The sequence below is a fragment of the Myodes glareolus genome, chromosome 3 (assembly GCF_982192425.1).
Source record: "Myodes glareolus chromosome 3, mMyoGla1.1, whole genome shotgun sequence".
NCBI lineage: Eukaryota > Metazoa > Chordata > Mammalia > Rodentia > Cricetidae > Myodes > Myodes glareolus.
Window position 1 is genome coordinate 69,867,454 of NC_142028.1, and position 26,417 is coordinate 69,893,870.

The 26,417-nt window shown below is 44.4% G+C and overlaps 1 protein-coding gene across 6 annotated transcripts in view; it reads right to left on the reverse strand.

Moving 5' to 3' along the window:
* Window positions 1–26,417, reverse strand: part of Inpp5b (inositol polyphosphate-5-phosphatase B) — a 68,449-nt gene that overhangs the window by 22,385 nt on the left and 19,647 nt on the right. For all 6 annotated transcript variants that reach the window (XM_048434471.3, XM_085686561.2, XM_048434470.3 and 3 more), the window contains 5 exons: window positions 7,317–7,419; window positions 3,654–3,821; window positions 2,108–2,209; window positions 484–598; window positions 47–163 (listed from right to left, as the gene is read on the reverse strand). In XM_048434471.3, coding sequence (XP_048290428.2) covers window positions 47–163; window positions 484–598; window positions 2,108–2,209; window positions 3,654–3,821; window positions 7,317–7,419 — 605 coding nt within the window. The remainder of the gene's footprint in view (window positions 1–46; window positions 164–483; window positions 599–2,107; window positions 2,210–3,653; window positions 3,822–7,316; window positions 7,420–26,417) is intronic.

The window sequence follows — 26,417 nt, forward strand, 5'->3', positions numbered from 1 at the left end:
CTGGACTTTTATTATTAAGAACAATGAATTGCGTGCTACAACTCACCATTCTCCCCATGATTCCTGTGCCCACGGTCTCAGCTTCCACTTCTGAGATATACGCTGCGTGTTCCTGTCTGACGTACAACAGCAACATGATCCCAACCAGTCGAATGAGCTTCACCTGGAACACAGAGCCCAGTTCTCAGGTGATGGAGCCGCAGACAGAAAGCTGGAAACCAGAATATCCCGAGGGAAATGTGGTGGCTCAAACACTAGCACACCGCCTCCTCCAGGCCAGGAGACAAGGTGCTGAGCAAGCTACAGGATCCCCTAAACTACTTACAAGTGCCAGGGCCCTGTGTCTTTCTACTCAGCCAGGCCCTCTGGGGAAATGAGGCTGACTAGGAACGGTTCCCACTGAACGGTCACCAAAAAGCTGAGCGTTTACCTCAGGCTTTTCTGAGGATACAGAAAGTGAGGAAGTCCCCAGCTGTCCCTTACCTTTGCGTACTTGGCACCTGGGTGAAGGCTCTCTGACACGGCCTTAAACCACTCTTCCTCCTTTGGGGTATCATGAAAGAAGAAGGCTTCTTTACTCAGATCTAGCTCCTGGAACCTATGTAGGGAGGCAACAGTGAACCAGGGAATACACCCCAAGTCTGCTCGGGTGCTCGGGTCCCAGCTTTCTAGCTGAACTGTGGGACCCTCCAGAAGGGCTAAAAACAAACAGAACCAGAGAACTGAATGTTGTGGGCCTTCCCAGATGCTTCTCCGAACATGAGCTCATTTTCTCCCTATGACCTAGCTACTGAAATAGTTGGAAGCACCCACTCCCCAGTTTTACATCCAGAATCATTAGGTTAATAAGGATTAAATAGCAAATTGGAGTTCAAATTAAGATCTATTTTTTTTTGTTTTGTTTGATCTATAGAAATCCCAAGCTCTAGCTCTTTCTATTAGATCTTTAGGGCTTCTCTAGCTGCCCCTTCCTCTAGCTGTACCCCGGACTGTGATGAGAGAATAGTGAGGAAATTAACGCTTGAGCTGAGTGTGGGGCTCAGTAGGAGAGCACTTGCCTCACACCTTTTAGTGCCTTGTGTTCAACCCACTGCACTGCAAACCAACCCAAGCATGATGGTGCACACCTATAAAGCCAGCACTTGAACAGCAAAGGCAGGAGAGCTGATACAAGTCAGAGGAAAGCCTGGTCCACACAGCAAGCTCTGAACCAGTCAGCGCTACATAGTAAACCCTTTCTTAAAACTATATAAAACAAGGGGCTGGGAAGATGACTCGGTCAGTAAAGTGTTTGCTCTACAAGCACAGGGCCTGAGTTTGATCCCCAGAATCCATGTTGGTTTTCTTTTTTTTTTTTTTTAAAAAAAAAAAAAAAGCGAAACATAGGGTCAGGTATGGTAGCTCATGCATTACTATCAATACTCCAAAGGCAGTGGGGTACAGATCTCTGTGAATTCAAGGCCAACCTGACCTACTTAAAAACGTCCAGGACATCCAAAGCTACTGCCTCAAAAAGAAAAACAAACAAACAAAATGAAGGCCAAGCATGGTGATCCACACCCAGGGCTGAGAGGCAGAAATGGGCAGGCAGATTTGTGGGGCTTGCTAGTCAGTCAATCTAGCCCTAACGCCCCAGACTAGAGAGAACCCCTGTCTATCTGTCTGTCATTTATGTGTACACACACACACACACACACACACACACACACGAGCACATGTGCCAAGGAATAACAGATTGTCCTCTGGCTCTCATACAAATGCACACACACACACACAAAACTGACTAACTGATGAGACTTCAGGGAACCTTCCTTTCCTGGCAAAACTATTTTTTGCTTTGTGACCAAAAATGTGTTGAATGTCAAGACAATGACACACCAATTTTTAACAGAAGGTTACACTAAATTAATATTAGCATTTAAATACCAAGCACAGTACACGGCCAAACCTCTGTTTATCAGGAAGAGCAAACTGAGAAGCAGCTGTCACTGAGCTGAGCTCATATTTCCATCCCTTCACCTGCTATGAAGACTCAGTTCAGTTCACGTCCCCACTCCTTCAGCGTGCCTCTCTAAAGAACTAGGAACAACAGAAGGAGAGCACTCACCCAACACAGTACACATCTGGGGCCTGGGCGCTGTGGCTCAGCCAGGGCCGGAGGCATTCTTTGGGGGACTGTCCATTCACATTATATGTACCCACAAAAAACCTGTCACCAAAGAGACTCAATCAGTGACCTAGAAACGGTAAGTCTGGGGTTCAGTCTCTGTGAATCTTAAGACATAATCTTAAGACATAAGAGATGGCCTGGCAGTGGTGGCACATGCCTTTAGTCACAGCACTTGCGAGGCAGATGAAGGCAGATCTCTGTGAGTTTCAGGGCAGCCTGGTGTACAGAGCTAGAGGACAGCCAAGGCTACACAGAGAAACCTTGCCTCAAAAAACAAACATAAAAAAAGTATTTGAGAAAAAAAGAAAACACATGAAGAAATGTCCTATTTAATCTCCAATAATTATGGCACCAATGGGTGACTAACAGTCTGCCTCTGTGATAACTGAAAACAGTACAGGTCTTCTCTGAGCCAGGTGTGGCGGCACATGCTCGTAACCCCAGCACATGAGACAGCAAGGAAGGAGGACGGCTGTGAGTTCAAGACCAGCCTGAGCTGCATACTGAGTTTACGGCAGCCATGGCTACATGGTGAGACACTATCTCAAACACACAAACAAATAAGTGTGCAGTCCAGCCTGCTCTGAACATCCTCCTTTCCTTAAATAGCCATTGTGGACTCATAAGCCACAAAATGGCTTGGCTCTGTGGGAGCCACTGAAAGGAAAAAGATGGTAAGATGACAAGAAAGTGGCAGGAGCGGCCAGAGGTCATTTCGTCACCGTATACCTAGAAACAATGGTCCCAGTGCTATGATTTTTAAAGCTCCAGCAGAACTCTAAAAGCTTCACTCATTTAATGTTCAGAGAGCCCAGCTAACAGGATTACTGAACGTCATCAAGTTTCATTTTAATGGCTTTCTTCAAAGGCCTGGAGTGACCACGGGAATAGAAAGCCTCAGGCAGGTACTCGAGACTCGGGTACCGCTCTTTGTTCTGGACTCATTTATCCCTGTAAATATCTCTGCAGCCACCGGCGAGCTGTGCCACTCACTTCCACCCATCAACCACAGAGCCTGCTCAGAGGAGACATAGCATGTTCAGACAGCTGCCCACGAAGAGCAACCAGAATGGGCACAGTAGCATGTATCTCTAACCCTGCATTTGTACAGCTGAGACAGGAGGATGACTTGACTCTAAGTTCTAAAACAAGCTGGATAACACAGGGAGACATACCCTATCCTATACCCCCCAAGAAAGGGAATGCAATGATACTTTTTGAAAAGGAAAAACATCAAACAGAATAATTTCCTTCCAAATCTAAGGTTTGTGAGGCAGATGCTTAAATTCCACAGAGAAGAATGATCATTTTGCCTTGAAAAACCATTGATGTACATCTTAAAACTTCAACATTCCATAAGCAGAGGCAGGGGGAATCTCTGTGAGTTTGAAGCCAGCCTGGTCTATACAACAAGTCCCAGGCCAGTCAGGACTATACACTGACACCCATTTGAAAAGAAAACTGTGAGAACCTAGTTAGCTACCTGAAATTCTGGATGTAGGTATAATCCTCTTCCTTCTGCACGAGATGTGATTTCACGATTGTGTCTCGCAGTCCAAACTTCTGCATGGATAAAATGTGAGCCTTGTCTGATACAGTGATTGTGGAGGAGCGAACCATGTCAGTAATTTCAGACTTAGATTTATTCTGTCTGGAAAAATAAAAGCATTTTAATCACATTTTGAGTCTGGCATGGAAAAGAAATATAAAGCGAGATGCTCCCACACACTAGTGCCTGAATCACAGAAGAATAAAGGAGTTCAAGTTAAACTTATTGCTAATAACAAGTGGGAGATTAAGTAAACTGATATGTCAATTACACAGTATATTGGTCTAGAGATTTTTTTCTGATAATATATTCATAGAATCCTAGGTCACAAAGTAATCTTAAATGAAAAAAGAAGGAAGACTAGGACAAAGCTCAGTAGGCAGAGCACTCAACCTGTATGCACAAGGTCCTGAGTTCAAGCCCTAGCACTACCAAAGCAGAATTCCTGTTGGAGGGACTGGCACTCAGATGTGACAGCATTCTTTCTGCACCTTTGTGCCTCAGAGAGCAAGAATGTAAGGTCCTCTGCACCCCTTGGAATAAGCTGAAATAAAAAGGCAATGGAAAGGGTGGAGAGATGGCTCAGCAGTTAAAGAGCACAGACTGCTCTTCCAGAGGTTCTGAGTTCAATTCCCAGCAACCACAGGGTGGCTCACAATCACATGTAATAAGATCTGGTGCCCTCTTCTGGACTGCAAGGCCACATGCAGGCAGAATACTGTATACACAATAAATAAATAAATCTTAAAAAAAAAAAGTATAAATAAGACCATCACTTAAAAAAAAGGCAATGGAAATTTAGACTGCACTATTATATAGTATTTATAGTCAGGATATATATATATATATATATATATATATATATATATATATATATATTATTCAAGAGCTAACATAAGAAAAACAAGACATATTCATTTTCCAGGGTCCTATGTTATACCAAAGAAACTCGTTGAAGATGTCTTAATGAGCTAAAGTATATAAGGCTCTTGAAGCCATTCCCAGCACTGACTAAATGACAAGTGTGGCAGTTTGAATAAGAACAGTCCCCACAGGCTCATATATTTGAATGCTTAATTACTTACCAGGGAATGGCACTATGTGAAAGATTAGAAGGATTAGGAGGTGTGGCTTTGTTGGAGTGGTTGTGGCCTTGTCAGAGGAGTGTAACACTGGAGGTGGGCTTTGAGGTTTCAAAAGCCCATGCCAGGCCCAAGCTCTCTTCCTGCTGCCTATGGATCAGGATGTAACTAACTCTCAGCTACTGCTCCAGCACCAGCCTGCATGCCATCATGCTCCCCACCATGATGATAGTAGACTAAAACTCTGAAACTGTAAGTAAGCCCCAATTAAATGCTTTCTTCACTAAAAGATGCTGTGGTCATGGTGTCTCTTCACAACTGAACACTGACTAAGACAACACATGAGTATTTATAGCACCACCATTACTTATATATCAGCTACAGTTATGTATACAGCATGGTGGTTGGTACATGTTAATCTCAACACTGGAAAGCCAGAGGCAGGCAGACCTCTGAGTTCAAGGCCATCTAAGATATTCTAGGATATCCAGGGCTACATAGAGAACCTGTCTCAAAAAAAATAAGGACAGGGGTATGACTGGGGAGATAGCTCAGTGGTTAAGAGCACCTGCTGCTCTTGTAGAGAAACCAAGTTCAGCTGGTGGCTCACAACTGTCTGTAACTCCAGTTCTAGATATTGGTGCTGTCTTCTAACCTGAGGGCATCAGATACATGTGTGGCACACAGACCAAACACTCATTCACATAAAATAAATCCTTTTTAAAAAGTCTTAAAGTGGGGCATGGATGTGCACACTTTTAATCCCAGCACTGGGAGGCAGAGGCAGGCAAATCCCTGTGAGTTCAAGGCCAGTCTGGTCTACAGAGCGAGTTCTATGACAGTCAGGGATACATAGAGAAACCGTGTCTCAAAAAATTTTTTAAGAATATATAACACAGATACCAAAATGTTTTTAGAATGGTGGATTTCTGAATACATTCAAATTTGGGGGTTTCCCATTGTTGTTTAAGGTATAACTAAAATACTGACTAAAATGTATTTTATCTTGACCATATGATTCTACCATCAGTGGGAAGGCACTTAGAAAACACACTAAATACAATGTACATGATGGGAGAGAGGTAAAGAAAAAAATAAGTGTTTTCCAAGTTAGGAAAGTGTAAAAAGAATGTGAGGGGGAAAATAAAATATTTTCAGTTTCCTATATTTTTCCTTGTTTTTTAAAATAGAATTTTGCTGTATGGAGGAATGGGCTGTAAATCACTGTGTAGACCAGACTGGCCTTGAATTCACAAAGCTCCACCTGCCTCTGCCTCCCCCGGATTGAAGGAGTGAGCCACCTTTGCCAGGTTTAAATTTTTTTAAATTATCTGTTTGTGTGCACACACTGGCCAGAAAGAGGGCACTGTCTCTCCTCTCCATCACTTTCTAGGTCCTCAGGCAGGCTGGAATAGCTTTCTTCCTGAACCTAGGGCTCCTGTTTGCTAAGCTGGGGTGGAAGGCAGCAAGTCCCAGTGATCCTCCTGTTTCAGTGCCCCATCCTCCTGTCCTGGGACCTGGAATACAAATGTTTTCACTGCTGTGAGTTCGAGGCCACCCTGGTCTACAAGAGCTAGCTTCAGGACAGGCACCAAAGCTACAGAGAACCCCTGTCACAAAAAAAAAAAAATAAGCGTGTTCACTGAACAGCTGGTTGGTTACTCAGGTCTTGAGATCTGGACTCTGATCTGGACTCTGGTTCTCACAATAGCACAGTAAGTGCTCTACACTGCCAAAATATCTCTCCACACCATTTTCTAAATCTCTGCAGGAGTGTTAGAGTGCTTACAAGTTCAAATTTGAGTGCCTTATTAAAAAAAGATTAACATGGGTTCTGGGAATCTGAACTCAGATTAGTGAGACAATGCTTTGTCTACTGAGTCATCCCCTCTACCTACCTATGTAGTCTCTTTTCTTTCTTTCTTTTTTTAATGGTTTTTCGAGACAGGATTTCTCTGTGTTGCTGTGGCTGTCCTGGAACTCACTCTGTAGACCAGGCTGGCCTCAAACTCACAGAGATACTCCTGCTTCTGTCTCCTAAGTACTGGGATAAAAGGTATGTGCCACCACTGCTCGGCATCTCTCTCCTTTTTTTTTAAAGATCTATTTTACTATTTTTACGTGTGTGTATCTCCCTAAGGATATGTACACTTGAGTACAATTCCCAGAAGAGAGCATCAAGCGTCTGGAGCCATGTGATTGCTGACAATCAAAACTGAGTTCTCCGTAAAAGCAGCCAGTGCTCTTAACTACTGAGCCATCTCTCCACCCACTTAAACTTCGTCACCTGAATCTCCTCAGCTCTAAAACAGTAAAGTACAGAACTCTGATGTAAACACAGTTCCTGCAAGTGGACGCAACTTAGCATACACACTAAGAGAGCAGTGTCACACACATTAGGAACATTTCTTAGGCTTCAGTTACTTGGAACACTTACGTTATACACAGCTGGGTGATTCTCTGATGAATACAGTCTCACTCATAAGAGATACAAACGAAGTGAGGGTTGCGTTACCTTGTGGGGGAATTTTCTGGCTTATCTGAACTCCTGGCCCCAGAGCTTTGGTCCATAAGCAGGCCTCTCCCATTGGTCCTTGAGCTGTCCAAGTTAGAGCCACCTGAGGAGAAGAAATTAGAGTATACTAGTGTGATATTATAAAGTATACACACAGACCACAGCTTCTAGACGGTTGCCAAGGAACCACTAGCAGTCTGCATCCTGCTTGGAAACTCTGCAAAGCCCACGCTGGCCCTCAGATGGTATGTGCCACCACTGCCCAGTTTGAAAGAGATTTGTTAAAAGCAAGATAAATGTAGAAAGAAAAATTAGCCAGGTGTTGTTGGCACATACCTTTAATCCCAGCACTCAAGAGACAGAGATAGGTAGATGTCTGAGCTTGAGTTCAGCCTGGTCTACAAAGTGAGTTCCAGGACAGCCTGGGCTACCCAGAGAAATCCTGTCTCAAAAAACAAAACAAAACAAAAACAACAACCAACCAAACCAAAAAGAAAAAGAAAGGAAAGGAAAAGAAAGGAAAGGAAAGGAAAGGAAAGGAAAGGAAAGGAAAGAAAAGAAAAGAAAAGAAAAGAAAAGAAAAGAAAAGAAGAGAAGAGGAAAAAAAGGGGTTGAAGAGATGGCTCAGCAGTTAAAAGTACATACTGCTCTACCATAGGGCCAGACTTGGGTTCCCAGCACCCATATAGGTGGCTCAAAATCCCAGCTGTAACTGTAACTCCCACTCTGGGAATTCCGTCTCTGGTCTCAGAGGGCAAGGGCACTTATTCATCTGCACATATTCGTAACAACTACCCCAACCTCAACACACACAAATATGCATAATTAGAAATACTAAAGACAAATCTTTAAAAAGAAAGAAAATTGGCTGGGTATAGTGGTGCACAACTTTAATCCCAGCATTCAGGAGGCAGAGGCAGGTGGATCTCTGTGAGTTCAAGGCCAGTCTAGTCTATTTAGAGAGTTCCAGGTCTGACAAATATATATATATATATATATACACACATATACATATACATATATATATATATATATATATATATATATATAGTGAGATCTTATCTCAAACAAACAAGCAAATAAACCAAAAACAAGGTGGAGGAACTGGGAAGGTGACTCAGTGGGTAACAACACCATTGTGGGATAATCTTTTTTTTAATTTATTTATTATGTATATGGTGTTTTGGGCACCAGATCTCAGATCTCATTATAATGGGTGTGAGCCTTCATGTGGTTGCTGGGAATTGAACTCAGGACCTCTGGAACAGCAGTCAGTTCTCTTAACCTCTAAGCCATCTCTCCAGCCCAGGATAATCTTTTTGTATGCTGTGAAGATGTCTCTGCCAAGGCACCTTCTGGTTGGTTTAATAAAGAGCTGAATGGCCAATAGCTGGGTAGGAGAGGATAGATAGGACTTCCAGGAAGAGAGAGGAACTAGAGGGAAGAATCAGAGAGGCAGGGATTCACCAGTGAGACTCAGAGGAAGTCAAATATACAATATGAAGGAGAGGTAACAAGCCACGTGGCAGAACATAGATTAATATAAATGGGTTAATTTAAGTTTTAAGAGCTAGTTGGGAACAAGTCTAAGCTAAGGCCAGGCTTTTATAACTAATGAAAAGTCTCCATGTCATTATTTGGGTTCTAGCGGTTCAAAGAAAGACCAGCTACACAACACTTGCTCTACAAGCATGAAAAACCTTAGCCCAAACCCCTAGAACCCATTTAAAAAGTCCAACACGTGCCTGTGACTCCAGCACTGTAAGGGGAAGACAAGTGGACGGATTCTAAGAACGTAATGGCCAGCCAGTCTAGCTGAAATGTTTTTTTCTGGTTCAGTGAGACCCTGTCTCAAGGCAAAGAGGCAGACAGTGACAGCAGAAGACACTTACCATCTCATTCCATTCTCTATGTTCACCTGGCTCAGCATGCACACCTGCACAGTCAACATGTGGTGGCTTAAATAAGAATGGCCCCCATACACAGGCTCATATATTTGGGTGCTTGGTCATTTATGGAGTGGCACTACCTGGCAGGGATTAGGAGGTGTGGCCTTGTTAGAATAGGTGTGGCCTTGTTTAGTGGAAGTGTGTCACTGTAGGTGGACTTTGAGGTTTCAGAAGCTCAAGCAAGGCCCAGTGGTTCATTTTCTCTTTCTACTCCCTACCAATACAGACATAGAACTCTCAGTTGCCTCTCTAGCACATCTGCCTGCACACTGCCATGCTTCCCACCATGATGATAATGCACTAAACTTCTGAAACTGTATATAGCATCAATTAAATATTTTCCTTTCTAAGAGTTGTTATGGTCATGGCATCTCTTCATAGCAATGAAACTCTAAGACATGCATGAACTATACATATACACACAAAAGGAATGCAAGACAGGAATAATGATACATATAGTAATCTTAGCCCTTGGTAGGCTAAGACAGGATTACCACAAGTTCCAGGCCAGCCTGGGCTACAATGTGAAACCTTGACCCAAACAAACAAGGAAGGCACTATGGATTATAAAGACACCAAGAAAAAGGCAGGGGGCTGGAGAGCTGGCTAAGTGGATAAGAGTACTTCTTGTTCTTGCAGAAGACTCAGGTTTGATTCTAGGCATGCACGTGGCAGCTCACAGTCCCCTGTAACTCCAATCCCAGGGATCCAACACCCTTTTCTTATCTCTGCAGACACCAGACATGCATGTGGTGCACATACATACATATAGGCCAGACATACATACTCATAAAAAAATTTATCCAATAAATAAATCTTGCCATACAGCAGTGGTACACACCCTCAACCCCAGCATTTAAGAGGGTATACAGGAGGATCTCTGTAAATTCAAGGCCAGTTTGGTGTATAGAACAAGTTCCAGAATTTATAGCAATCCTAGGTGGAGCCTGGAAGTCAGAAGTTCAAAATCACCTTCAACTACACAGTGAATTTGAGTCTAGGACACATGAGATCCTTTCTCAAAGAAAAAGGGGGAAAAAAACCTGCCACCTCCTCCACAAACACAATTCTTTTGCTGTCATCTAATGATGTGAGATTTTCCTCTATATCCTGTGATTACCATTAATGAATAAAGAAACTGCTTTGGACCTATAGCAGGGCAAAACTTAGGCAGGGAAACTAAGCTGAATGCTGGGAGAAAGACAGGCGGAGTCAGAGAGAAGCCAAATAGTCCCACCAGAGCCAGACAGAACTTTAGCCAGTAAGCCACAGCCACGTGGCAATACACAGACTAATAGAAATGGGTTAAATTAAGATATAATAAGATAATATAATAAGATATAATAAGGTAAAATAAGACATAAGAAGAAGTTAGAGCTAATGGGCCAAGCAGTGATTTAAATAATATAGTTTCTGTGTGATTATTTCGGGGCTAAGCAGCCAGGAACTAACTAGCAGCCTCCATCAACAATCTGAGAAGAACATACTAAGAGTAATAAGCACACTTGATGTGAGCCCTTAGTTTCTAATACTATTTTCCAACACTGGGCCCCTGAGAAATATGGTTACTTGGGGACTGAGAAAGGAAATACACAAAGTGGGCCTGAAACCGAATAGCACTAGAAAGTAGGGAAGCACTAAAAATATGTAAATAACAATAAATAATCACCGGGATGATAAAACAAGCAAGAAGACATAAACTCTCCCCAGAATCCTAAGAAGTTCACATGGTGGCTTCCTTCAGAGAGGAAGCTAACTGCATTCATGCTCCTTAGGACTGTCCTAAGCAAAGGAGGAAAAGCAAAGCTTTGTGGGGCAGAAATGTGCCAGGCACTTCCTCAGCCAAGTGGTCAAGGTTCACCTGTGATGAGTCATGTTGATAACCTATACCCTTGACACACACACTGTTCCCTCCTGCTACAGGGGCCTCGGCTAAGGAGAAAAGGGAGGGCTCCTAAGAGCCATCTTCTCCTGTCTTCTCGACCTCTGTAGCCCAGCCTTGTCTCAGCACTCCCATTACCTGCTGCTTACGGCAAGTGATAAGCATGCGGCTAGACCCAGCAGTCCACTCAGTCTGCAGCTCTGTCCATGTTTGCCCCCGATGGATATCACTGTTTTCTTTGGGAACTAGTCCTTGAGGGTACTTCCCTTTTCTACCCTCGCCCTAGCAAGATCCTAAGCAAGGCACCTCTTCCCTAGCTGTTCTATTCCTCAGACTCAAACCTCATTTGGCCTCAGGGTTTCATTTTTCCTTTATTTTCAATGTAAGTGCTGGAGATTCTACACACTTTTTCCTACGGAGACATATCCCCAGCCCTAGTTTCAGGATTTAAAAAACTACGCACATTGCTTGCTCTCTCTCACTCAGATTTTTTTCATCTTATGCATGTGAATGTCTTGCCTACATGTGTGTATGTGCACCACCTGTGTGCCTGATGCTCAAGGAGGTTAGAAGATAGCATAGAACCTCCTGGAACTAGAGCTACAGATGACTGTGAGCCACCATGGGTGCTGAAACCGAACCCGGGCACTCTGCAAGAGCAGCCAGTGCTCTTAACCTCTAGGCCTTCTCCCTAGCACCTCCACACGGGTCTCTTGCTACATAAACGCAAATGAACACAAGGAGGCTCCATTGACCACTTAGAGAAAATGGCAGACAAGTTGAGCATGGGGGAATATCAACTTTGCTAAGAGTGCACTAAGGAAAATGGAGATACATCATCCAGTGAGAAAACTCAGTAGGTAAAGGCGCTTGACACCAAGTCTGACAATCTGAGTTTAATCCCCAGGACCCATGTGGTGAAAGAAGGGAACTAACTCCCCCTAACCATTCTCTGACTTCCAAATGGCCTCGAACTCATAAAGATCCACTTGCCTCTGCCTCCCAAGTGATAAAAACAAAGAACCTGTCGCCAAGCAGGTGGTGGTGCACGCCTTTAACCCCAGCACTCGGGAGGCAGAGGCAGGTGGATCTCCGAGTTCCGGATCAGCCTGGTCTACAGAGTGGGTTCCAGGACAGTCAGAGTTATGGCTATGTAAGAGACCCTGCCTCAAAGACAGTTAAAGAAGAAAAACAAGAGAGATGTGGGAGAATGTCCCGCCCACCAAGGAGACTATTGGACAGGAAAAGCAGAGTGAATTTTCTAGACACCTTAAGAGTCTCCATCTACATCATCTGAAAGCCTTGGAGGAAAAGCTGTGAATAATAAACTGCACTGTGAACCCAGGTGCTCTGCATGATGCCATTGACCTGTGGGCCTCAGGGAGCCCCCCCTCAGACCACTCCAGTTTACCCTGGGATACTATGGAAAATTGCATGATTAAACTTGCCTCATGGCATTCAAATAAACCAAAAACTAAGCAAATTCTCAGATTTGCATTTCTGCTCTCTACCTTCCACCTGACTCCAGTTCCTACACCCACATCCTGGCTTCATCTTTTGCATTCCAGTAAATGGCACCAGCACTCAACCAGCTGGGCAGAATATAAACCTCATACTCACTGGGCACAGCGGCACACGCCTGTAATCCCAGCACTCAGGAAGCCAGGGCAGAAGAACTGCCTCAAGTTTGAGAGCAGCCTAGTTACAGGAAAAAACTTTTGTCTACAGTATAAAATAAGAAAACAAAAGAATTTAGGGCTCCAACTAGCAGCCTGGGACTTACCTATATTCCCAGAACTTGGGAGATCACTGCTGTTCAAGGATCTAGCCTGAGCTGCTTAGAGAGAACTGACCTAAAACAAACAAGCAAACACACCAAGGCCTTATCCTGAACTCTCCCTTTCCCACACTCACACATACATTCAATTCATTGGCACGTGAAGCGAGTTCTGCCTTCAAACCAAGTCCAGGAGTGCTCCTCAAGACCACAAAAGCAGCTTCCTGTTTCGTGCACCTCCTTACATAAGGCCTATTGTTAATCTGCCACAGACAGTCACAGCAAACCTTAAAGTACACAAGTGTATTAGATGAGGTCATTTCTCTGCTTCAAATTTTCGAATAACTTCCCATCACCCTGAAAATAAAACCCACCCTCAGAAGCAAGACTTGAAAAGGCCCTGGGGCCTCTGATGCCTCGGGACCCCACATATTGTGACCCTGCCCTGTGTCCTTCTTCACTGTTCCTGGAACATGTCAAGCTCATTGCCATACCAGGGGACTTTCCTCTTGCTGGTCTCTCTGTCTGAGACAGACAAACTGATACCCACACTGCTCACTCCTCAGCCATCCAAGCCTGGACTCAGATGTTAGACGCTCACTCGGACTCTCTGTGGGAGCCCTCCCGGACTCAGATGTTAGACGCTCACTCGGACTCTCTGTGGGAGCCCCCCGACTCTCCTCATAGCCCTTTATCTCTACTTTAGAAACCCCTAACTGTCCTCAGTTCACAGCACCTTACTGTCAAAATACATATTTATTTATTGGGGGAGGGGTGGCACACATGTCCCACAGTATGCTTGGGGAGGTCAGAGGACACCTGGAAGGAGCTGGTTCTCCTACCATGCAGGCTCTGGACGAAACTCAGGTTTGGAAGTAAGCATCTTCACCCACAACAACAACAACAACAACAACAAACTCAGCTGTGAGTTCCAGGGCAGCTAAAGCTACACAATAGAGAGAAACAACAAAAATTATCCAGCAGTTCTAGCTATGAGTGGTGACATACACTCAAAATTGTGGCATTTGGAGGACAAAGAGGGAGGATTGTTTTGATTTCAAGGTTAACCTGAGCTACAGAATGAACCCCTGTATAAAACAAAATAAAATGAATAGAAACAGATAAAAGGGCTGAGGATAACTTGGTGGTAGGGCCCTTGACTAGCATATATGAGGCCCTAAGTTCAATTCCCCAGGAACAAAATACATACATACATACACGCATACATATATAGAGAGAGACACATACAAACACACACACACACAAACATGTATGCACACTCACACAAACGTTAAGTGCACATGAGTGTGGGTGTCCACAAAAGCCAGAAGGGAGCATTGGCTCCAATGTGTACCCAACAAAGATGCCAAGAACCAAACTCTGTCCTCTGCAAGAGCAGCAAGCATTTAACCTCTGAGCCTTCTCCCCTTCATACCTCTTCTTTTTCCTTTTTTTTTTTTTTTTTTTTTTTTTGGTCTTTTGAGACAGAATCTTGCAATTTAGCCCAGGCTAACCTTAAAGTTTCAGTAATCCTACATCCTTAGACTCTCAGATACTGGGACTGCAAGTCTGTGTCACCCTGGCCAGTTTCAAAAAACAAACAAAAACAAAAAAAAATTCTTTTTTGAGCCAGGGTTTCTCTGTGTAACAGTCCTGGCTGTCCTGGAACTCGCTTTGCTGTGGTGACATTTTGTTTGTGTCTAACAAAGAAAGCGTGCCTGGCCGTTTGGTGGTGGCGCATGCCTTTAATCCCAGCATTCGGGAGGCAGTGGATCTCTGTGAGTTTGAGGCTAGCCTGGTCTACAGAACAAGTTTCAGAACAGACTTCAAAGTTACAGAGAAACCCTGTAACCCTGTCTTGGGGGAAAAAGGAAAGAAAAGAAGAGAAGAGGAGAGGAGAGGAGAGAAGAGGAGAGGAGAGGAGAGGAGAGGAGAGGAGAGGAGAGGAGAGGAGAGGAGAGAAGAGAAGAGAAAAAGCTTGCCTGAAGATAAGAGGGTGGAGCTAGCCACTACTTAACCACAGGGGCCAAGCAGAGGTGGCACACACCTTTGATGCCAGCACTGGGGTCTCAAGCCTTTGATCCCAGTTCTTGAGAGGTGGAGAAAGAAACATAAGGCCAATGGAGACAGGACCGCATTCCTTTGGGGCTGAGGATTCGGTAGAGGTAAGAAGTCTCTCTAGTGGCTGACTGACTCCTTTACTTCTCTGATCTTTCAGCATTTACCCTGATATCTGACTCAGGGTTTGCATCACAGGGAAGGCAGCAGCATCCACTGTTGAAGCTGACAACTCTCTCAAGCTACAAGTCACCTGGTGTTCAACAGGTCTATGCTCTCACTGAAAATTTTATACCCCCACCATGTCCCTATGTCAATACTCAGTCCTGGAAGGGCTTCAGAAACACTTGGGAACCACGTCTAACTTCTCAAAGATTTTTCTCTTGGCCACTGGGGCAATGGCTGAGTCAGTAAAGTGCAGCCAAGCAAGCACGGGGACCTGAGTTGAAATCCCAGCACCCACACAAGTTCGGCACTGTGGTACACTCTTCTGTAACCCGAGCACTAGCATGGAGAGTGGATGGGAGACAAAGACAGGTGGATCCCTAGAGTCAGAGTTCATCACCCTCCCGTTAGCCCGACTGATGAGCCGCAGGTTTAGTGAGAGACCCTAGAGACCCTATCTCAAAGAACGGGCAGAGAGGGCCAGTGGGACAGTTCCGTGGGTAAAGACACTTGAAGCTGGAAAATGTAAATCTGAGCCCTCTCCCTGCTCCCCAAGTAAAGACAGGAGAGAACCAACTCCACAGTCATTCCCTGACATCTACACACATGCACATGTGTGCAAGCACGTGTACACTAATAATAAAATTTTAAAAATCAGAGAGCTGGATGTGACACACTTTTAATCCCAGCACTTGAGAGGCAGAGGCAGCCTGGTCTACAGAGTGAGTTCCAGAACAACCAGAGCTACATAATGAGACCCTGTCTCAAAAAACCTAAATAGGTAAAAAGATAAAGAAATAAAAATAAGATAGTGAGCAATTGAGAAAGATATCCTATCTTGACCTCTGGCTTCCATATGCATGTGCGCGTATACACACACACACACACACCACAGACACACACACACACACACACCACAGACACACACACCCTAAGTAAACTTAAAAATAAAAAGGTTTGCCTATTATTACTATCATCATTTGATATCAAGTCATTTTACTCAGACAGTATTTATGATCAAGCCTGGTATGTAGCCCAGTTGAGAGCTTGTACTCTGGGTCCCACCCCAGCACTGCACAAAACTGCGCGGTGGTGCACACCTGTAATTTAGCACTTAGCAGGTGGAGGCAGAAAGATCAGAAGTTCAAGGTCAGTCTACACCCAACACTGGATGCCAATCCCACTAACAGGTAAGTCTGGGGAGGAAGGGCTGGCTCCCTCTGGTCTACTACCAGATGTAAGAAGGTACAGCAGGCCTGCACCATGGTCTCAGAGTGAAACTGAAGATGAAGGCCTACTCCACCACCATCTTCCTGTGTAAATGGCAAGTCACTTCCTCCTTTGGGTCTTCCTTTCTTATCTTTAACATAGGGCCATTAACATGGCCGGCCAGCTGGAGCTCTGTAAGAGGCAGACGCCCCCGAGCTTCTGAGCCTAAGGAGCTGTGACAATGGCTATGTGATGAAAAGGCCTCTTAGCGTGATCTACGGAGGGTATGGCCTCAGCCCACGCACGGATGAGGGGAGTATTCTGTGGAAGCTGCCGTGTACCGCTCCATCTTGCCTGTTCCCTCCGTGGGACAGACCATCTTCATTGGTGACTATGAAACACCGTTTGGGGGATTTCCAGCCATGAGCAGTTCTCGGAACCTTTTCTCCCCAGGACCTGGCATGGAAGCTGGTTGTCAACTGCATTTCCTGCTCCACCGCACCACTATTCCCTCCCGCCACAGTTTCCCTAGTTCCTCTCTGCCCCTCTCCAGCCTTAGTCCTCCAACCCTGTCACCCTGTCCAAGAGGTGACAAGATTTTTCCTTCCTTCTTGTGTTATCAGGTCTAGGAATATTGTCCTTATTGACTTCTTTATTTAGAGATAGCAGTTTACTATGCAATCCTGGCTGTCCTAGAACGTCATATATAGACCAGGATGGCCTTACATTCAGAGCTCCACCAGCCTCTGCCTCTGGAGTGCTAAGATGAAAGGCATGCGCCACATCACATCAGGCTCTCTTAAATATTTTTACATTAACCCTCTTCTCTATCCCTTGGCCATGCCTTACCTTGATTTCTGCAAAGCTTGGGCTTCCATTCACCACCATCAACCCACTGAACCAACAGTCAGAAGAAAGCACCATTCTCTAGTCATGTATGTGTGAAGTCCCTCAATAACAAGGGGCACCTTTGAAATAAAACCTGAGCATCTCTGTATTTAGCATGCAAAATCCTCTATAAATACCCAGGCTGACTCTCCAGGCGCACCTCCACCCTCACCCTCACCTCTCTGAGCCCTCAATCCACTCACACCAAAACTTTTTACCTTTTTGCCCTACCTTTTTGAGATCCTGACAATTCCATCAGCATCTGGTAAGCCACACTCTCCCTTCAACTCCACAGCCCAACTCAGAACCACCACTTCTGGTCCTCTCCTTCTACCCTCTAACTCTGCTTACTTCTCCTCTACACATTCCTTCCGTACATCTTCCCCCCACCCCCTTTATTACTGGGAGGAAGTCAGGACAACTCTGTGAAGCCGGTTCTTTCCTCCCACCTATATGTGGTTCTGGAGTTAAAATTCAGGTTCCTGGGCTTGCACAATAAGTGCTTTATCTGCTGAGCCAGCTTGTCGACCCTCTTTAATCAGTTAAGTCTCTCTGTGTGGGGGGGGAGGGGGGTCAGAAGATAACTTTGTGGGAGCTGGTTCTCTACTGTCACTTGGGTCTCAGCAATTGAACTCGGGTTGTCAGGCATGGCAGCAAGTGCCTTTATCTGCTGAGCCATCTCCTGTTGTGGGATCCTGTATGCTGTGAATATGTGTTTTTCTCATTGGTTGATAAAGCTGCTTTTGTCTATGGCAAGCAGGATAGAGTCAGGCAGCAAACTAAGCAGAGATACAGGTGAAGAAGGGTGGAGTCTGGAAGATGCCACCCAGTTGCCCAAGGAAGAACATGCCAGCAGACAGGGAATGCCACGATCACATGTCAATACACAGATTAATAGAAATGGGTTAATTTTAATGTATGAGCTAGCTAGTAATAAGCCTGAGCCATTGGCCAAACATGTATAATTAATATGAAGCCTCAAAGTAGTTATTCAGGAACTGTTGGGTGGGAGAAAAAAACCTCTAGTTACAATCTCTACAGTCCAGCTTTGAGGGATTTTTTTAAAAGATGTATTTAGTATGTATACAATATTCTGCCTGCATGTATGTCTGCAAACCAGATCTCATTACAGATGGTTGTGAGCCACCATGTGGTTACTGGGAATTAAACTCATGACCTCTGGAAGAACAGCCAGTTCTCTTAATCACTGAGCCATCTCTCCAGCCCTTTGAGGGATTTTTTTGTTTGTTTGTTTTTCGAGACAGGGTTTCTCTGTAGCTTTGGAACCTGTCCTGGAACTAGTTCTTGTAGACCAGGCTGGCTTTGAACTCACAGAGATCTGCCTGCTTCTGCCTCCCGAGTGCTAGGATTAAAGGTATGCACCACCACTGCCCAGCGAGGGATATTTTTTAAAGATTTATTTTTTATTTATTTATCCATATATTATTTAATTATTTCTTTTTTGCTTGTTTATTTTTGAGGCAGGGTCTTTATAAGCATAACATGCACAATGTAGACCAGGCTGGCCTTAAACTCCCAAAGATCTGCCTGCCTCTACCTCCCAAGTGCTGAGATTAAAGGCATGTAATGGCTGTAAGACATCATGTGGTTGCTGGGAAATGAAGCCAGGTCTTCCGCAAGAACACCCAGTTCTCTTAATGACTGAGCCATCTGTCTAGCCCCAAGATTTATTTTATTTTTAATTGTGTGTGTGTGTGTGTGTGTGTGTGAAAGAGAGAGAGAGAGAGAGAGAGAGAGAGAGAGAGAGAATATGTACATATGAGTGCAGGCGCCAGAGGGGTTCGGAAGAGGGCATCGATCCCCTAGAGCCAGAGTTATAGGTGGTAGTGAGCTGTCTGTGGATGCCAGGAACTGAACTTGGCCACCTCTCCAGCACCCTTATGTCTTCTACGACGGGGACTTTGCTGTACAGCCTAGGCTAGCCTCACCTTTCCTAAATGAACCTGCTGCCTCTGCCTTTCAGTTTTTGGGATTCCAGCACAACCAGCTCATGGTGCTTACATCTGTGCAGGGACTTACACAGTAGAGTCCTAACCGGCTCAGGAGTCTTAGATGTCTCACCTCTTTAGCTGGATCACACGCTTTTCAGGAGAGGACACGGGATTCTTTTCCCTGCAGCCCTTGGCTAGCCATAACAAGTGCTGCATACTTGGCAGTCGATAATGAATACTGAATAAAACAGTCTCAGTTTTCTCCTCACTAGGGTCATTTCTCAGGGGTGATCTCTGAATGCATTCCTGATGACTACCTGTCACCCCTACACTTGGAGTCATTCCCATTGACAGTCTACCTAGTCAGTCAGTCCTAACAACTGCATGCAGCTTGATATGGGTGTGGAAAAGTATGGAATGTTTATTTCTTTTTTTTAAATTCTGACTCTGCATTCACACCTTTTAAAAAAAAAAGTCAACAATCTACCCACACAAACCTTGCTTAACAAATAATGTTGTCTTTTAAGGCTTCTTCTTAACCCGAATAGTAGTACTGCTAAACACAGACCCAAGGAACACTGGCTTCAAAACCTCCAAGCCCAGTGTATATTGGAACTCAAAATCTGGGGCACTCTAAAATGATAAGACATTACCTACACCATTGCGGTAAAAATCCCAGTAGAAGCTGAGATGCAGTAGAACTTACAAATAGCAATACTTGGATAAATAAAGTCTATAAATAGACTCATATCAGTAAAAGGAATGTTCACTGCCAAATCTAGCTTGAGCCAAACAAAACTTCTTTTGAACCCTCAGAGCTTTTGGGAGTTCAGAACTGCCGATGAAACACTGAAGACGGTGGTGATGAGTGTGGCCAGCTACATCGCCGTGTGCTAGGAAGGACTGGGAATCTAAGCCCATAATATAGCCATCTACACACAACACATACATAGAGCCATGGCTTCTCCGGAAAGTTAACCTTCATTTAGCAAGGGCAAGTGGTAGTAGAACTCCAAAAGCCGAGGCTCTGAGGTGATCCAGTCAACTGGGGATGCTAGTCTCAGAAGGGATTAAGGCTATTTCTGGTGGACACTAGTTAGTCCCCTCAATAGCAAGTCCTTACAGAAAGAACAACCCTCTGGGCAGTGGTGACACATGTCCAGCAATTGGGTGGAGGTGGGGTGCAGAGGTGAGTTCAAGGTATCCTGAACAACAAAGAGAATTCCAGGACAGTCAGGGCTGCACAGAGAAACCCTGTCTCAGAGAACAACGCTGGCCCATAAATCCTTCTGGTTTCACAGTGTGGCCTCTTCTACACACACTGTGAATAGATGGGGCTGCTCAAACTTGGAACTTTGGCTTCCAAACTTGTAAGCTAAAGAAACATCTTCTTTAAAAAAATTATAATTATACCATTTCCCCTATCCCTTTTCTCCCTCCAAACCCTCTCACGTGACCTCCCCTTCTCCTTCTTTCAAACTTATAGATCTGCCTGCTTCTCCCTCCTGAGTGCTGCTGGGATTAAAGATGTGCATCATCACAGCCATCCAGGAACTTTTTTTTAAAGTATCAGAAAATAAAGATCTATAAACACAGAGAAAATCTGGGGATGGAGAGATGGCTTCAGTGATTAAGATGGCTCAGCAGTTGGCCGTTCTTCCAAAGAACCAAGGTTCAATTCCCAGCACCCACATGGCAGTTCACAACTGTCTGTAACTCCAGTTCCAGGAAATTTGACATCTTCAAAAGTATAAATACAGGCAAAACCCCAATGTACATAAAAAATAAATATTTTTTAAAAAGAAGGGGCTGGGGAGATGGCTCAGTGGTTAAGAGCACTGACTGGAAGAACACTTCCAGAAAACCTGGGTTCAATTCCCAGCAACCACATAACAGCTCACAACTGTCTGCAACTCCAGTTCCAGGGGACCCAACACCCTTACACAGGCAAAACACCAATGTATATTAAATAAATAGATAAAATAATTAGTAAATTAAGAAATAAAGAAAATCTACAAGGGAACACAGCAAATATTTAATAATGGTCATTTTACTGTGGTGATGTTTCTCTTTTTGCTTACTTTTGCTTTCTTTTTCATTTGGCTTTGGTTTTATTTCTGAGGTGGATCTCATGTAGTCTAGGCTAGTCATAAGCTCAATACATAGACGAGAATGACTCTGAACTTCGGACACCCCGCCTTTGCCTACTGAAAGCTGTGACTACGGCTGTGCCCCTATGGCCAGTCAGTTACTATAGGGCCATGGGTCAAACCTCCGGCCTTGTGCACATGAGGCAAGCACTCTACCAATTGAGCCACATCCCCAGTCCTAATCTGTGGTTTTTGTATTACATAAAGACACAGGCTTTGGAGTCAGGAACTTAGGTTCCGCTGCCTCTTACATGCGTGACCTAGAACAAGCTATCTAACCTAAGGCCACTGCTTCCTCGGCTGAAGATCAACCGCATCTTCCTCTGACAGTTGCTGTCTTTTTCCATGGTTAACTTGAAGCCTTCCTTCACCCAGTAGCCAAGGTGCTCTAGAAGTCAAATGAGGCCCAGAGAAGGCCCAGAACTACAAAATGAAGACAGTAGATAAGGCCTCTGGCCTCAGTTTCAAGTCCTTGATGCCAGGCCTACGTCTCATGTGGAGTCTGGACTTTCACATGAAAGTAAAACTGCAAACTTCAGTTCAAATCAAGATATCCTATTTCTGGGCTTGTAAGATGGTAAAGGTGGGTAAAGCACCAGCTATGCAAGCCTGACAACCTGAGCCCAATCCCTGGAACCCACACACCAGTAGGAGAGAAGTGACTCTACGACATTGGCCTCCACAGGAGCACTGGCACACCCTACACACACACACGTAAAAAAAAAAAAAAAAAAAAAAAAACAAAAACCACAAATCGAGCATGCTGACATATACCTTTAATCATAGCACTTGGGAAGCAAAGGCAGGTAGATCTCTGATTTTAAGGCCAGCCTGGTCTACATAGTGAGCCAGCCAGAGCTATACAGTAAGATCCTATCTCAGGGGGAAAAAAAACTTTCAAGGACAGAATATTCTATAGGTACCCTATGCAATAGTGTGACAATTAACTACACTAACACCTGAAATGTGACTAAAGCAAATGAGAAACTTGTTTTGTTTTGTTTCAAAACAGGGTTTCTCTGTGTAGCTTTGGAGCCTGTCCTGGAACTAAGTCTTGTAGACCAGGCTGGGCTTCAAACTCACAGAGATCCACCTGCCTCTGCCTCCCAAGTGCTGGGATTAAAGGCATGTGCCACTACTGCCCAGTGAGAAACTCAGTTCTTAATTTCACGTTATATAAGCTAACAACACAGACAGCTAGTAGCTATCATAAGTACCAGTGCAGATTTGGGCCTGGTCCTTCCTCTGGGGATGGCCAGACATCATGGGTCACTGTAAGCACAAGTCATCCAGCTCAGCCCTCCTCTGTCTCCTGAGAGTCCCCACAGGATGTTCTTTACTTGGGTGGGTCCCCGGTAAAACTGGTCCCACTCTGTGCTCACAATGCAGTCAGCAGCAGCCCCCATCACTCTGACCTCAGCTCAGCCATCCTGCCATCCACTCGCCCTTCATGAGGGGCCTCCAGAGGGAGTCAGCCAAGCGATTCTTCATTTCCAAGCTATGGCCTCCTCCTTTGCTGCCACAGGAGCCTAAAAGGTCCTCCCACGTCTCCTTGCCTAATGTAGCCTCTGGTCTTGGCCACATGAAACTCTGATTTCATCTTTCTGCTCCAAAACTTTCAGGATTAGAGAATGCCTGTAGGTTAAGGCCAAAACTGGTCCAACTGGCACCCAAGGCCCTTTGCATATTGCCTACATCCTCCCTCATTAATTCACCACCCAGACATCTCAATCTAAAAGGACAGGTTCCCACACATGTCACCCTCAGTCCTACTCCTACCGTGAAGCTCCTCCTACTTTCTGGCCACCTCACCCATAGAACTCAGCCTGAACTCCTGACTCGCCTTTCACAAGGTCTTGCTCACCCCACAAGTCTTCAGTGGGTGTCTCTGAATTCAAAGGGCCTTGTTTGGCACTTTAAGAGATAAAGGACTTCAAGGAAAACCTCAGGTTTTGGAATAAATAAAGCTGGATATTTTCCTGACTTCATCTCTTACATCATATGAAACCTCAAACAAAAGACTTGCTTCCTCATTTGTAAAATGGTACCACAACAATCACATTTACAAAGAAGCCAAATGATCAGCAAATGCATAGCCACAGTGGCTCATACTTGTAACCCCAGCACACAGGAGGCTGAGGCAGGACTCTTGAAAGCCAGCCCTGGAGTCACAGCGCGTCCTAGACCAGAACAGACTATAGAGTAAGACCCTGTCTCAAAATAAAGAGCACAACGTCTGATATTCAGCAGACACTCAGAAATTTTGCTCTGCTCTTTTCCTCCTCCTCCTCTGTTACTATTAAACCCCACACTGCTTGATGGAGTGTCCTTTCATGATGAGGTATTGAGTTATATGCTGATGTGGGATGTCCTTCTGCATGCTGCAAATATGTGTTGCTTCTATTGGTTGATAAATAAAGCTTCCCTGGCCTAGGGCAAGGCAGAACATAGCTAGGTGGGAAATCCAAGCAGAGATACAGAGAGAAAGGAAGCAGAGTCAAGGGAGACATCAGCAGTCACTGGAGGAGTAAAATGCCAGATCATTACTGGTAAACCATGGGGCTTGTGGTGATATACAGATTAATGGAAATGGGTTAATTTGTATGTAAGAGCTAGCTAATAATAAGTCTGAGCCATCAGCCAAACAATTATAACTAATATTAAGCCTCTGAGTGATTATTCGGGAAATGGTGGGTAGGTGGAAGTGAAACGTCTGGTAACAATATGCCTTATGGCCTGGAGACAATGGCTCGTGGGTTAAGAGTCTTTGCTCTTGCAGAGAACATGAGTTTACTTACCAGCACCTACATCAGGCTCTTGTAGAGAAACAAAGTAAAGATGCAGCTCACAGATCCAAAAGATCAGACACCCTCTTCTGGCATAAGGGTGCATCCTGTCCCAGGCCCTTTCCCCCTCTCCTCACCCCCCTCACTGCTCCCTGGATGCCAAGGAGTGAGCAGCTTTCTTTTACCATGTTCTTCCAGTAGGATGCTTTCGCTTTACCAGAAGACTAAAGCAAATAGAAATACGAAAAAAGAACAGAGAGAGGAGAAAAGGGTGGGGGCTGGAGCATTGACTGTTCTCCCAGGAGTCCTGAGTTCAATTCCAAGCACCCACATGGTAGCTCACAGTATAACAAGGTCTGATGCCCTGTTCTGGTGTGCAGGCAGACATGCAGACAAATCACCCACATACACTAAACAAATCTTTAAAAAAAAAAAAAAAAAAAAAAAAAAGCACTGGAGATAGATGACTGTGAACTGAAATCTCTAAAGCCATGAGCCAAATGAATCCTTTCGTGTGTGTGTGTAGGTGCACGTGTGTGAGAATACTTAGTGGCCAGAAGAAGGAACTGAGTTCCCCAGAAGTGGAGTCATGGGTGGTTGTGAACCACCCAACGTTAGTGCTGGAAACTGAACTCAAGTGTTCTTAACCACTGAGTCATCTCCCGCCCCACTGTAAGTTATTTTCCTCTAAGATTCTGTCATGTTAATTAAAAAGAAACAAAAACAAGACTTAACATACTCTCAAAGTGAAAAATGAAGATTGCCTTCCAGAACTCATCTTCTTGTTTGAGATAGGGTCTCATGGTGAACAGGACACTGGCCTCAAACTCATGAACTTACTATGTAGATGAAGATGGCCTTGAATTCCTGTCCTCCAGCCTCCACCTTACAGGCATGCACCACCACACCTGGCTCCTACAACTTTTACAGCACAGTATTAGGGTCCAGAGATCACAGTACTTGCTTAATAAATCACAATTGCATACAATAATTGTGACATATTGAGCCAAATGCTAAGACTTTGAACTCCACATAAACCATGGACTTTCCTTTTTTCTTCTTCTTTAGAGGATAAGAGAACATTTTTAATTAATTATTTTATTATTATATTATTCTTGGTTATATAAGGCCATCTCCATAAAAGTATATGATGCACTTTGAGCATACGCACCCCAATACTTACTCCTCTCCTATTTCTTCCCCTCCCCTTCCCATACGGCCCCTTTATTCCCCAAGATAGTTTCACATTTACTTGCATATCCTATACACATGAGTTTATAAATCCATATAAATCTAGAAAGCACAAATGAGAAAGAACATGAATACTTCATGTGTGTTTTATGCTCATGTGTGTGCTTTTTTGAGATAGGTCCTCTCAATGACCTGGAATTTGTGGATTAGGCTGGATTGGCCAGTGAGCCCCAGGGATCCTTCTGCCTCTGCCTCCCCAGGACTGGGATTACAGGGGCATACCACCAACCCAGACTATGTGGGTGCCAGAGATCAAACTTGTGCCTATGCAGCAAGCTCTTTAAGTACTGAGCTATGCCCCAGCCCCCAGTATTTGTTGTCCTGAGAATGACATACTTCCACTTAATATGATTACTTCTAGTTGCAGGTTGGCCTTGAACTCCCAATTCTTCTGCCACCATGCTAGGCTTTGAGTCTTATTCTTACACAAAAGAAAACTAAGCGTTTACACAGAACCCAGTAACAAGGCAAAGAGTTCTTGAGTGAACTTTATGTAACATAAAGCACCTAGTATTAAAAAGAATGAAAAGAACACTTTGTTATCCTTTGAGCCTGCCCACCAACCCAAATAGTTATGGGTTTGGTTTGTTTGGTTGGTTTTGGTTTTGGTCTCTTTTTGAAACAGGATCTATGGGTCCCCTGGCTGTCCTGGAACTCCATGTGTAGATCAGACTGGTCTCGAACTCACAGAGATCAGCCTACCTCTGCCTCCCAAGGGCTGGAATTAAAGGTGTGCGCCACCACAAGCGGTTTAGGTGTTTCAGCTCTCCTTAGGCAGGGATAGGTGTCTGGGTCTACAATTAGCCTTCCTGCAAATTCTCCTATGCTCTCCTAAGTCAAGTAACTATGTTTTAATTATTTGGTTTTGTTTATTCTGTTAACATTTACCATTATCTTGTGTCTTAAAAAAAAAAAAAAGACCACAAAACCAAGCCTGGTGGTACATGCCTGTAATCTCAGCACTTGGGAGATGGACACGGGGAAATCAAGATTAAAACGTTGAAGGAGTCAGTGATGGGAGAATAGGGACTTTA